Below are 13010 nucleotides of genomic sequence, written 5' to 3'. Positions count from 1 at the left end.
TCACTTCGCAAAACGCAGTGCGATGTGCAGAATCGGATCGCATGGGTGCAAACATCCGTGCGATCCGATTCTAGTGCGGACAAAAAAAAAGGGTCGAGCACGTTTTTGGCGCGGACGCGGTGCGATTTGATCCATAAAAAATGTACGCCTCCGATCGCACTGCACAGAATTTGCATGCAATCTGCACAGGAATGCGATTTGTAGGACATGTGACATGCGATCTGCACAGGGATGCGATTTGCAGGACATGTGACATGCAACGTGCACAGGGATGCGATTTGCAGGACATGTGACATGCAACGTGCACAGGGATGCGATTTGCAGGACATGTGACATGCGATCTGCACAGCGATGCGATTTGCAGGACATGTGACATGCGATCTGCACAGAAATGCGATTTGCAGGACATGTGATCTGCACAGGAATGCGATTTGCAGGACATGTGACGTGATCTGCACAGCAATGCGATTTGCAGGACATGTGACATGCAACGTGCACAGGGATGCGATTTGCAGGACATGTGACATGCGATCTGCACAGGGATGCGATTTGCAGGACATGTGACATGCGATCTGCACAGAAATGCGATTTGCAGGACATGTGATCTGCACAGGAATGCGATTTGCAGGACATGTGACATGCGACGTGCACAGGGATGCGATTTGCAGGTACGTGACATGCGACGTGCCGCATCCGTGTGAACCCGGCTCAGGGACTTTTGTAAACGCAAAACGTTGCATTTTTGGTTCTATGGACTCCAATGAAGTCGCTGCAGAAAAACATGTAGTGCATTTTTGATGCGTTTTGTGTTTTATTCTGCCCGGGAACAAGTTAAACCCCTCCCCCTGTAAAACGCATGTGCAAAAACGCAAAACGCACCGCAGGAACGGATGAAACGCACCGCAGGAACGGATGAAACGCACCGCAGGAACGGATGAAGCGCGATCTGCGCCTCGGGATGAAAGTTTCCTCCGCAGTTGTTACATATGAAGGATTCGATGGAGGGACTCCGCCCCCGAAGCGAGCCGCCCGTGTGATTGGACAGCGACAGAAGCTGCCATTCCCCTGTAGAGGATCAGCAGAGGGGAGGAGGAAGGAGAGGGGTGGGGGAGGGGCAGGCTGCAGCTGGGGTGGGGATCAGCCGTCACACAGGCAGCAGCAGCGGTTGGGGATCGTGTGGGAAGAAATCGCAGCTCTGCGCTCCCCCCGGGGGCCGCGCTCCCTCCAAGGATGGGATTGGGTCGGAACAAGCTGGCCATCCTGCTTCTGGTTCTGTCCATCTCCGTCCTCCTCTACCTGCTTCTCCCCTCCGCCAAGCCGGACCTGGAGGAGCCCAGAGTGGAGATCCTGCGCTCGGACCCCCAGGACAGCATGAACGTCAGCGTGAGGACCGCCACCCTGTCCGGGGACTGGCCCACCTTCTACCGGGAGGCCACGCCGCGCAGCGCCCTAGAGGGCGGCCCGGCCGAGAGGTGAGGTGGCCCCATATGGTACACCTGGGGAGGGCCACATTCCGGGACCAGGAGCCCCATCCGCCGACCAGAACGCAGCGAACGCACATAAAACCGCCCGGAGCGCTGGCATCGCCGTTCATCGGGAATCGCGGCAAAAAAATAAAGGCGCACCCAGCGGCGGACTGACCATTTGGAAACTCAGGCACTGCCCGAGGGCCCGGGGTCAGTAGGGGGCCCATGAGATGCCCCTGGTACCTTTCATAGGCTTTTTTGAGTTTGGGCAAGGACACAGGGGCCCCATGATCCCCTATTGCCCGGGGGCCCCATGAGTTGTCAGTCCGTCCCTGCAGGGGCCCCATGATCCCCTATTGCCCGGGGGCCCCATGAGTTGTCAGTCCGTCCCTGCAGGGGCTCCGTGATCCCCTATTGCCTGGGGGCCCCATGAGTTGTCAGTCCGTCCCTGCAGGGGCCCCGTGATCCCCTATTGCCTGGGGGCCCCATGATCCCCTATTGCCCGGGGGCCGCATGAGCTGTCAGTCCGCCCCTGCAGGGGCCCCATGATCCCCTATTGCCCGGGGGGCCCCATGAGTTGTCAGTCCGCCCCTGCAGGGGCCCCATGATCCCCTATTGCCCGGGGGCCCCATGAGTTGTCAGTCCGCCCCTGCAGGGGCCCCATGATCCCCTATTGCCCGGGGGCCCCATGAGTTGTCAGTCCGCCACTGCAGGGGCCCCATGATCCCCTATTGCCCGGGGGCCCCATGAGTTTTCAGTCCGCCACTGCAGGGGCCCCATGATCCCCTATTGCCCGGGGGCCCCATGATCCCCTATTGCTCAGGGGCCCCATGAGTTGTCAGTCCGCCCCTGCAGGGGCCCCATGATCCCCTATTGCCCGGGGGCCCCATGAGTTGTCAGTCCACCCCTGCAGGGGCCCCATGATCCCCTATTGCCCGGGGGCCCCATGAGTTGTCAGTCCGCCCCTGCAGGGGCCCCATGATCCCCTATTGCCCGGGGGCCCCATGAGTTGTCAGTCCATCCCTGCAGGGGCCCCATGATCCCCTATTGCCCGGGGGCCCCATGAGTTGTCAGTCCGCCCCTGCAGGGGCCCCATGATCCCCTATTGCCCGGGGGCCCCATGAGTTGTCAGTCCATCCCTGCAGGGGCCCCATGATCCCCTATTGCCCGGGGGCCCCATGAGTTGTCAGTCCGCCCCTGCAGGGGCCCCATGATCCCCTATTGCCCGGGGGCCCCATGAGTTGTCAGTCCATCCCTGGGCGCACACTTGAGAAGAAGCGACTAAACGCGCAAAACTCACCAAGGTACCGGAGCGACTTTGCCGCATGCAGGGCAGGCGAGGAAATCATCGTGCCGGCTGTGCGTACGGCACAAAAGCGCGGTTTGATTTGGCGTGACGCAAAATGTGAATGCAGCCGGCGCCCGGTCACACCACTGCGATTCCTGAATTGAAATCGCACCTGAAATTACATCTAACACCCCCCCACACACCGATCCCGACTATGAAATCCTGCGACTTCACTGTAAGTACCGGGTCACACCGCTGCGATTTGCAAAATCATCAGGTCGGTTATGGATGCGGTGAAAAAGCGCAGTTTGATTTGGCGTGACGCAAAATGTGAATGCAGCCGGCGCCCGGTCACACCAGTGCGATTCGTAAATTGAAATCGCATCTAACAAGTCACACTGATCCCGACTGTGAAATCCTGCGACTTCACTGTAAGTACCGGGTCACATCGCTGCGAATTGTGGATTGAGATCGCATCTGAAATCGCATCGAACGAATGTGAATGTCAGCGGCTCAACTTCTGCGATTTACAGCAGCGTCATTTCTGAAGTAGTTCTTGCAAAATGTGAATGCAGCCGGCGCCCGGTCACAGCGGTGCGATTCCTGAATTGAAATCGTATCTAACATTCCCTCCCCCTCCAGGTCATGCGACTTCACTGCAGTGCCCCATCAGACCGGTGCAATTTCAGGCGCAATTTGCAAATTGAGATCACATCTGAAATCGCATCGAACATCTTCCAGTCACACTGATCCCAGTCGTGCGACTTCACTGTCAGTACCGAGTCACACCGGTGCAAAATGCGAATTGAGATCACACCTGAAATCGCATCTAAGGACTGTGAATGTCGGCGTCCTAACCTGCGATTTGCTGTCATTCCTAAAGTAGTTCTTTGGGACTTTTTCTGCAGTTTTGTTGCGATTTCACAGACATGGAATAGAATGGAAATCGCTCTGCAAATCGCAAGAAATGGGTGAAAATCTTCACAAGTCGCAATAAAGTCTTCAGAAATCGCACACAAATGGCTCGATCTTAAATCGCAGCGGTGTGACTGGTCACTAATACCCCGGCCGCACTGCAAATGGGGGGGGGGGGGGTAATTGTGGTTTGAGGGTTCAGTACTGAGCATGTGCATAGCTTTGGATGGAGTAGGAAAGGGTTAACCCTTCCCATCTCCTTTGCCCCTCCCCCCTTCCCATCTCCTTTGCCCCTCCCCCTTCCCACCTCCTTTGCCCCTCCCCCTATATCAGTTTATTGTTGCTCTCTGTGTCCCCCATGGGGAGATTTCCCTTCACTTCCTGTCCCAGGAGACACAACAGGAAGTGAGGGGGATAAAAAAGAAGCAAAGTGACTGGAAATTCCATTTCAGAGGGCAATGGCTGGGACTTGTGTCCCCAACGGAACATGTCTCTCTGTTCCTGTTTCAGTGACAAGTTCTTTTTTTTTTTTGTCTCCTTCACTTAGAGTCGCAGTATATGCAAGTCTGATCTTTGGGGGGGTTCACTTCCTGTTTTAGTGACACCCCTATTTTAAAAAAACCTGACGGGGGGTCCAAACATTGCTTTCTGTGACCCCCCGTCTCTATTTTCCCAATGTGAGAGGAGATCCCAAATTTTAGGTTGTCACCAGAAATAGGAATAGAGGGGAATTCTTCCAATGGGGACACAACTTCTGGGATTTCCTCTCACTTCCTGGTTTGGCGATGGGATGGGAAGTGAAGGGAAATCTTCCCAATGGGGACACGAATGGCAAAAAAACCCCCCCAAGGCATCGGACCCCCAAGGTGGCGATAATCCGACACATGGGACCCCCAAAGCGGCGATAATCCGAGGCATGGGACCCCCAAGGCAGCGATAATCTGACACATGGGACCCCCAAAGCAGCGATATAACGTGACCCCCCAAACGTGACTCTGATATAACTGGAGGCAGATTTTTGTTGTTATAGCCGACGGCGACGTCATTGTGAACGCTGCAGAAAATGAGTGCCCCTCCCCCACCTCCCCCACCTCCCCCTCCCCCGCCTCTGGCGGTGCGACTGACACGTCTGCAGAGACTTATCTAAATATAGAACAACGAATTCCCAGGACAGACGAGTCCTCGGGGCCCAAATATCCAGGTGAGACGCGCAGGAAAAATGTGCTGCGGGGGGGCTGAGCGTTCTGCGGTCTCCTCCGCCGCATTTTTTTTTTTTAAAGAAAGCCTTTTTCATTTTTTATTGCGCCTGAAGTGAGGTCATCACTGGGTCTCTGTGCTTCTCTATGCAGCGCAGGCAGATCATGGCTGGTGGGAGGGGTCCCCCCGATTCATTACTCCTCTCAAGAGACCTCAGCCCCTGATGCAAGCAGATGGGAGGAGTTATGTAAATGAAAACAAATGCCTGGGTGGGCGGGTGTCAGCCTGGAGGAGTGGGCATTCCTAGGCAGGCTGTATTTGCATAGGTAACGCCCACCTGTGATGCTGACTCCCATGCAGGGGCGGACTGACTATTTGGGCACTCGGGCATCGCTAGAGGGCCCGGGGTCAGTAGGGGGCCCCATGAGATGCCCCTGGTACCTTTCATAGGCTTTTTTGGGTGTGGTTTGAGTGTTGGTGAGGACACAGGGGCCCCATGATTTCCTATTGCCCGGGGCCCCATGAGTTGTCAGTCCGCCCCTGCTTCCATGATTGAAAGGAGTGGAATCCAGCGAATGAAAGGGGCGGGACCAGGGGCGGACTGACAACTCATGGGGCCCCAGGCAATAGGGGATCATGGGGCCCCTGTGCCCTTGCCCAAACTCAAAAAAGCCTATGAAAATGGTACCAGGGACATCTCATGGGGCCCCCTACTGACCCCGGGCCCTCGGGCAGTGCCCGAGTTTCCAAATGGTCAGTCCGCCACTGGGCGGGACCAGGGGTGGGGCCAGGGACAGTCAGGCTGGGGGAGGAAAGGGGAGGGACCAGGGACAGTCGGGCTGGGGGAGGAAAGGGGTGGGGCCAGTCAGGCTGGGGGAGGAAAGCTCCTGTGACAGGGTGACAACACAGGACAGGGATTCGGAGACAGGGGCAGAGAGTTGTCACCCTGTAACAGGAAGTGCGTGTGAGGAGGTGCGTTCATGATAAACATTTTCCATTCTCGGTGTTCCAGGTTTGCGGTGCTCCTGTTACACGGCCAATCCTTCACCTCACAGACCTGGGAAAACCTGGGCACTCTGCAGATCCTCTCGGAACACGGATATCGGGCGCTGGCCGTCGACCTGCCAGGTAATTCTAATGCAATAAACCGTGATATTTCCTCCCCCCCACCATTGATGGGTAAAGTGCACCTGTCCTGGGAGATCTGCCAGCTGTGCCACTGCTTTGTCTCTACTATGAACAATGTTTATAAACAATGTTACTTTGTATCTCTCCATCTCCCGTCTGATCGATGTTTATAAACAATGTTACTATGTATCTCTCCATCTCCCGTCTGATCGATGTTTATAAACAATGTTACTTTGTATCTCTATCCCCCGTCTGATCGATGTTTATAAACAATGTTACTTTGTATCTCTCTATCTCCCGTCTGATCGATGTTTATAAACAATGTTACTTTGTATCTCTATCTCCCGTCTGATCGATGTTTATAAACAATGTTACTTTGTATCTCTCCATCTCCCGTCTGATCGATGTTTATAAACAATGTTACTTTGTATCTCTCCATCTCCCGTCTGATCGATGTTTATAAACGATGTTACTTTGTATCTCTATCTCCCGTCTGATCGATGTTTATAAACAATGTTACTTTGTATCTCTCCATCTCCCGTCTGATCGATGTTTATAAACGATGTTACTTTGTATCTCTCCATCTCCCGTCTGATCGATGTTTATAAACAATAGGCAGACTGACCGCACTGCTCCTGGTGTATGTTGCCATGGTAATGCACATTTCCGCATGCGTAGTAACACGCTGCATTGGATCATATGACATAAAAGGGCCCATTTCTGGGATCTGATTGGCTGTCAGTCTCAGAATTCAGCTTTTTGAATGTTTTTCTGATTTCTTTTCCCGGCGAATGTCTGAGATCTGATGGGCCCCGCGTGTCTCTCATTCCAGGATACGGCCAATCACTGCAGGCTCAGCCGATGTCGTCAGAGAAAGGCCGCACAGACTACCTGCTGCACATCATGGAGTCCCTGGGGGCCCGCCAGCCGGTTCTCATCAGTCCATCCATGAGCGGCCTGTTCTCCTTGCCCCTCCTCCTTCAGCATCCGGACCGCCTCCGAGCATTTGTCCCCATCGCCCCTGTCGGGACCAAAAGCTTCAAGCCGCAGCAGTACCAGCAGATCCAGGTAGGTACATGATGGGCGGAGGGTAGACCCAGCCTGGGACTGCAGAGGGTAAGTCCATCGGTCAGATATAAAGGCCCACAGCAGCTGTATAGGGTCAGTCCATCAATGATCATATAGATGTAGGCGGGGCCTGGTGGGCTGTCGGCCCGGCTTCCTATATACACTATATTGCTGAAAGTATTGGGCCCCGCCCTTCAAATCATGTGATTCAGGGGTTCCAATCCCCTCCATATCATGTGATTCAGGTGTTCCAATCCCCTCCAGATCATGTGATTCAGGTGTTCCAATCCCCTTCAAATCATGTGATTCTGGTGTTCCAATCCCCTCCCAATCATGTGATTCGGGTGTTCCAATCCCCTCCCAATCATGTGATTCAGGTGTTCCAATCCCCTCCATATCATGTGATTCAGGTGTTCCAATCCCCTCCCTATCATGTGATTCAGGTGTTCCAATCCCCTCCATATCATGTGATTCAGGTGTTCCAATCCCCTCCCTATCATGTGATTCAGGTGTTCCAATCCCCTCCCAATCATGTGATTCAGGTGTTCCAATCCCCTCCCAATCATGTGATTCAGGTGTTCCAATCCCCTCCCAATCATGTGATTATAGGAATTCATCTATTAGAGAAATTACAGGGAAAATGTTCTAAAAATGACGCCCTATTTTTCTGTACTCCCCACAGGTCCCCACCCTCATCGTCTACGGCACACTGGACACCAATCTGGGCAGCCAATCCCTGGAGAGCCTGCAGAACCTACCCAACCACACCCTCAGCCCGCTGAAGGGGGCGGGGCATGCATGTTACATGGACAGACCTGAAGAATTTCACTCCTCCTTGCTAATGTTCCTCAGCAAACTTTAATGGTGCCCTGCGGGGGGCGTCGCCGTGACGGAATGAGCGCAGTGTGCGCAACGCGTGTGATTGGACAGAGGGCGGAGGACTGCTGCACGGGGTGTTCGGTGATCGGGAGACGATTGGGACTTTCTTACTCATGTTTAGATCTAAGGAAAAGGGCTGATTGGCTCCTCGGGTGGAGAAGGCGGCCCAGGCTGCACTTGTGTGAGAGACCCCCCCGAGCGGGGCCCCCAACCCGGAATTGTATTTATTTTGATGGACAGCGGCCTAAAAACCGCGGAGGGGTCGCAGTGTGTAGGGGCACATCGATAAAACGAGACAAACTGGTCCGGGGTTGTAGTCGTGGTCCCTCTCTTCTAAGGTCCAAGTGATGGCGACCCGTGCAGAAGGCGTGTGACGGGCAATGCCGGGCTTTACACTGAGATGTATGGGGGCCCCTCCACTATAGGTGTGAAAGATGGGGACCCCTCTTGTATATGGGAGATGTATGGGGGCCCCTCCACTATAGGTGTGAAAGATGGGGACCCCTCTTGTATGAGTTGTATGGGGGCCCCTCCACTATAGATGTGAAAGATGGGGACCCCTCTTGTATATGAGAGTTGTATGGGGGCCCCTCCACTCTACTTGACATGTATGGGACCCCCCCACTATATTTTCCATTGTGTGATATAATTGGGGAGCCCTCCATTTTAGGTGTGAGAGATGGGGACCCCTCTTGTATATGGGAGTTGTATGGGGGCCCCTTCATTATAGGTGTGAGAGATGGGGACCCCTCTTGTATATGAGAGTTGTATGGGGGCCCCTCCACTCTACTTGACATGTATGGGACCCCCCCACTATATTTTCCATTGTGTGATATAATTGGGGAGCCCTCCATTTTAGGTGTGAGAGATGGGGACCCCTCTTGTATATGGGAGTTGTATGGCGGCCCCTTCATTATCGGTGTGAGAGATGGGGACCCCTCTTGTATATGTGAGTTGTATGGGGGCCCTCCACTATAGATGTGAAAGATGGGGACCCCTCTTGTATATGTGAGTTGTATGGGGGCCCCTCCATTATAGGTGTGAAATACAGGGACCCCCCTTGTATATGTGAGATGCATGAGGGCCCCTCCACTATAGGTGTGAAATATGGGGACCCATCTTGTATATGAGAGTTGTATGGGGGCCCCTCCACTCTACTTGACATGTATGGGACCCCCCACTATATTTTGCATTGTGTGATATAATTGGGGACCCCTCCACTACACGTGACATACATGTGACCTTCTCTACTATAGAGACCCCTATACTATATGTAAGATGTAAAAGACCGTCCCAAAAACTATATCTGAAATACATGGGGACCCCTTGACTATCTGTGAGATGCATAGGAACACCTTTAATATATTTGACATACTTTGGGACCCAACCACTATATGTGAGATGTATGGGGACCCCTCTGCTATATGTGAGATGTATGGGGACCCCTCTGCTATATGTGAGATGTATGGGGACCCCTCTGCTATATGTGAGATGTATGGGGACCCCTCTGCTATATGTGAGATGTATGGGGACCCCTCTGCTATATGTGAGATGTACAGGGGTCTCTCCACTATATGTGTGATTTATAGGGACCTATATGTGAGATACAGAGACTCAACTATATGGGAGATGTATAGGAATCATACAGGGGGACCCCTTGACTATCTGTGAGATGTATAGGAATCATACAGGGGGACCCCTTGACTATCTGTGAGATGTATAGGGACCTCTCCACTATGGGTGAGATACATAGGAATCCCTCCACAATATCAGACATACATGGGGACCCCTTGACTATCTCTGAGATGCATAAGATCCCCTCTAATATATTTGTATATTGGGACCCCTCAACAATATGCGAGATACATGTGTACCCCTCTTCTTCATGTGAGATATATGGAGACCCCTCCACTATATTTGTCATATATAGGAACCCATACACTATATGTGACATGCATGGGGACCCCTCCGTTTTATATGTATGGGGACTCCTCCCCTATATGTGAGATGTTTGGGGACCCGTCTGCTATATGTGAGATGTGTGGGGACCCCTCTACTATATCTGTCATATATGGGGACCCCTCTGCTATATGTAATGTGCATGGGGACTCCTTCACTATATGTGTCATGTATGGGGGCCCCTCGGCTTTATGTGTCATGTATGGGGGGCCCCTCGGCTATATGTGTCATGTATGGGGGGCCCCTTGGCTATATGTGTCATGTATGGGGGCCCCTTGGCTATATGTGTCATGTATGGGGGCCCCTTGGCTATATGTGTCATGTATGGGGGCCCCTCCGCTATATGCAAGATGTATGAGGACCTGCTATATGTGACATGTATGGGGGCCCCTCGGCTATATGTGACATGTATGGGGCCCACTTGGCTATATGTGAGATGTATGGGGACCCCTCCGCTATATGTGAGATGTGTGGGGACCCCTCCGCTATATGTGAGATGTGTGGGGACCCCTCGGCTATATGTGAGATGTATGGGGACCCCTCGGCTATATGTGAGATGTGTGGGGACCCCTCGGCTATATGTGAGATGTGTGGGGACCCCTCGGCTATATGTGAGATGTATGGGGACCCCTCGGCTATATGTGAGATGTGTGGGGACCCCTCGGCTATATGTGAGATGTGTGGGGACCCCTCCGCTATATGTGACATGTATGGCAGACCATCAGCTATATGTGAGATGTGTGGGGGCCCCTCGGCTTTATGTGACATGTATGGGGGCCCCTTCCCTATACGGACGGCCAGCGAATGTTTCTGATGTAACTAGGATGATAACATTATACTTGGCTGGTAAGAAGTGAGGCGCAGTACCGCAGACCGCAGATAGGGGCTGGCATTGCCTCAGCGACATTTGACAGACGGATGATGAGCCCCATGTGTCCGTCTAACATGATGACGTCACACGGAATGATTGGGATGGACCTTCATCTATAGCGATGGTTTCCTTTGGATAATATCCGTCCGCACAGACATGAGCAGAAATACTTCGGGTTTCATTCTCCAATCTCCGGACCATCTGCACCTGGAATTTATGGACAATTATTATTATTTTTAATTTTTTTTATGTAAGTGAAATGTTTTGGGAAATAATTGGGATGGATCCTAGAGCACTGGTTTTGTTTTTGTTTTTATTTTTTTAATTTTTGTTGATTTTGTTTGTTATTTTTGGTTTTAGTTTTTTTGTTTTGTTTTGTTTTTGTTTTTAGTTTAGTTTTGTTTTTGTTTGTTTTTATATTTGGTTGTTTTTGGTTTTTATTTTGTTTTGTTTTTTTATTTTTGTTTTTGTTTTGCTATGGCTTTCTATGGCTATAGATATCAATCCCACTGCGGTATCTGGTCAATAGCTCTGGACCAATGGGAATGAGGAGCTGTTCCGGTGTAAATCCAAAGCGCTGCGTTCACTTTGGCGGAGGTAATCCTGCGAGGGCGGCGTGGTGGGTGGACCTGGTTCTGGTCCCAGGCTGCCCCGTCTCGGAGCACGATGGAGGAAACGACCCAGCAGAAGAACCAAATCCAGGATCTGTGGTTGGGAGTGTCTGGTGGGACATCTCACTTGGAAATATATTCATGATCATTCCTAAATAAGTACCTGTTTCGGGGGACAGGTCCCCCACTTCTTCGGGGCTTCAAAAACAATTTGCGGGGTGATCACGATTGAACAAATTAAGCTGCATTAAATTAAAATGTATTAAAAAATAAAAGTGTAGCTAAAACAAAAAAAAAGGATCCCTACCGCTACATCCCTGTGATGAAGTACGTCTCATGTTGTGCAGGGAGTTGGATCCTGGGGAAATCTTCACAGCGGTGATGCCCGGTCCTCTTCCTGTTCTCTGAGCTTCTGGCGCTGCAATGGTTCCCAGCTCCAGGTTCTTGTAGGCTCACAGTATAGGTATCCGGCACCTCTGGAGCTTCTTCATATAAATACATTATTGGTTACATAAGTACAGATTCCAAAACCACTGACGCGTTTCGGCTGACAGAACCTTCCTCATAGCAGATGTTATGAGGAAGGCTTCCTAAGCCGAAACGCGTTAGTATTTGGGTTCTGTACTTATGTAACCAATAAAGTATTTATATGAAGACGTTTCCAAGTTTCGGGCTCCGTCCACCGTGGATCTATGCTTCAAAGGTGAACGTCAACCACTAATTTATGCCACCTATGATGTCTAGGGGGAAAAAAAAAAAATGACAAAAGCTTTATCGGGACATACAGCGTGTGCAATCCAAGAATGGCAATGAGATATTTTTATTTTGTGATGCCGGAAAATGATCTAATAAAAACATATTTGTTACAATGTATCATTACTGGTTCTAGGACACATGTAATGGGCGGGGCCTGTGGATAACGGGGTACCCCGGGTCTTCCTGTACGGGGCCCAGGCAGCCGGGTGAATGGGATGTGGGTAGGGAGGGTGATCGGCACGGCGGGGGGCAATTACTGGAACCGATCCCCTGTATGCCTCTCTGCAGCAGCTGAAAGCCGGCTTCTCTTCTCCCTCCCGCTGGCTTACAGCTGCTCCAGAGAGAGAAATAGAGGGGATCGGTTCCAGTAAGTGCCCCCTCCCCCACCACACCCATCACCCTCCCTGTGCCCCATTAGTTTCCCCATGCACCCCCGCAGTGCTGCCGGCTTCCCCCCTCTCCTTCCCAAGCACACAATAGGATACTTCAGGATGCAGAGTGGGGGAAGGGTCCGGTAAACACATCACATTTATCAGCCCCTTCCTTTCCTGAATGAACACAATGAGTGATTGGTACTGATCACCAAGGCCGGTGCTACCACTGGGCGAACTAGGACGCAGCCACAGCCCCTGGTTTCCCCTACTCTCCACCATGGCTGAATCTAGGGGAGGTGCTGGGGTGGGTGGGAGGGATTTGGGGGAATTTGTCCTAGGTGGGGAGGATTGAAGGAAGAGGATTCTTGCTGGGAGGGGGGATTTGGGGTACTTTGTACTAGGAGGGGGATGGGGGGAATTTGTGGTAGGAGAGGGGATGGGGGAGGTGTGCTAGGAGGGGGATGGGGGGAATTTGTGGTAGGAGGAAGGGGGGGTGTT

The 13010-nt window shown here is 52.2% G+C and overlaps 1 protein-coding gene across 2 annotated transcripts; it reads left to right on the top strand.

Annotated features, from left to right (window-relative positions):
- Nucleotides 1–1129: 1129 nt before the first annotated feature.
- Nucleotides 1130–12255, top strand: LOC149430678 (protein ABHD14A-like). 2 transcript variants are annotated; one of them, XR_016309476.1, is made up of 5 exons: nt 1130–1472; nt 5879–5994; nt 6827–7062; nt 7745–8366; nt 8427–12255. XR_016309476.1 is itself a non-coding variant. In XM_089666112.1 (4 exons), exons 1-4 carry the CDS (start codon nt 1231–1233, stop codon nt 7922–7924), a joined length of 774 nt encoding a protein of 257 aa, XP_089522238.1. In that variant the 5' UTR covers nt 1130–1230; the 3' UTR covers nt 7925–12255. The 2 variants fall into 2 exon arrangements, 1 of the variants encoding a protein (XP_089522238.1); XM_089666112.1 differs by having other exon boundaries at nt 7745–12255.
- The last annotated feature ends 755 nt before the right edge of the window (nt 12256–13010 follow it).

Source organism: Staurois parvus, unplaced genomic scaffold (genome assembly GCF_062004578.1).
Source record: "Staurois parvus isolate SC_StPar_1 unplaced genomic scaffold, SC_StPar_1.0 ptg002529l, whole genome shotgun sequence".
In the NCBI taxonomy this organism is placed as follows: Eukaryota; Metazoa; Chordata; class Amphibia; order Anura; family Ranidae; genus Staurois; species Staurois parvus.
This window is presented reverse-complemented; position numbering and strand designations above follow the sequence as displayed.

What these genes read in the sequence shown, in the direction of transcription:
- LOC149430678 (XM_089666112.1), top strand. Translation starts at nt 1,231, where the DNA reads ATGGGATTGGGTCGGAACAAGCTGGCCATCCTGCTTCTGGTTCTGTCC. An exon ending in GCTGGCCGTCGACCTGCCAG is followed by an intron (nt 5,995 to 6,826) that starts GTAATTCTAATG and finishes CTCTCATTCCAG; the next exon opens with GATACGGCCAATCACTGCAG. An exon ending in AGCAGTACCAGCAGATCCAG is followed by an intron (nt 7,063 to 7,744) that starts GTAGGTACATGA and finishes TACTCCCCACAG; the next exon opens with GTCCCCACCCTCATCGTCTA.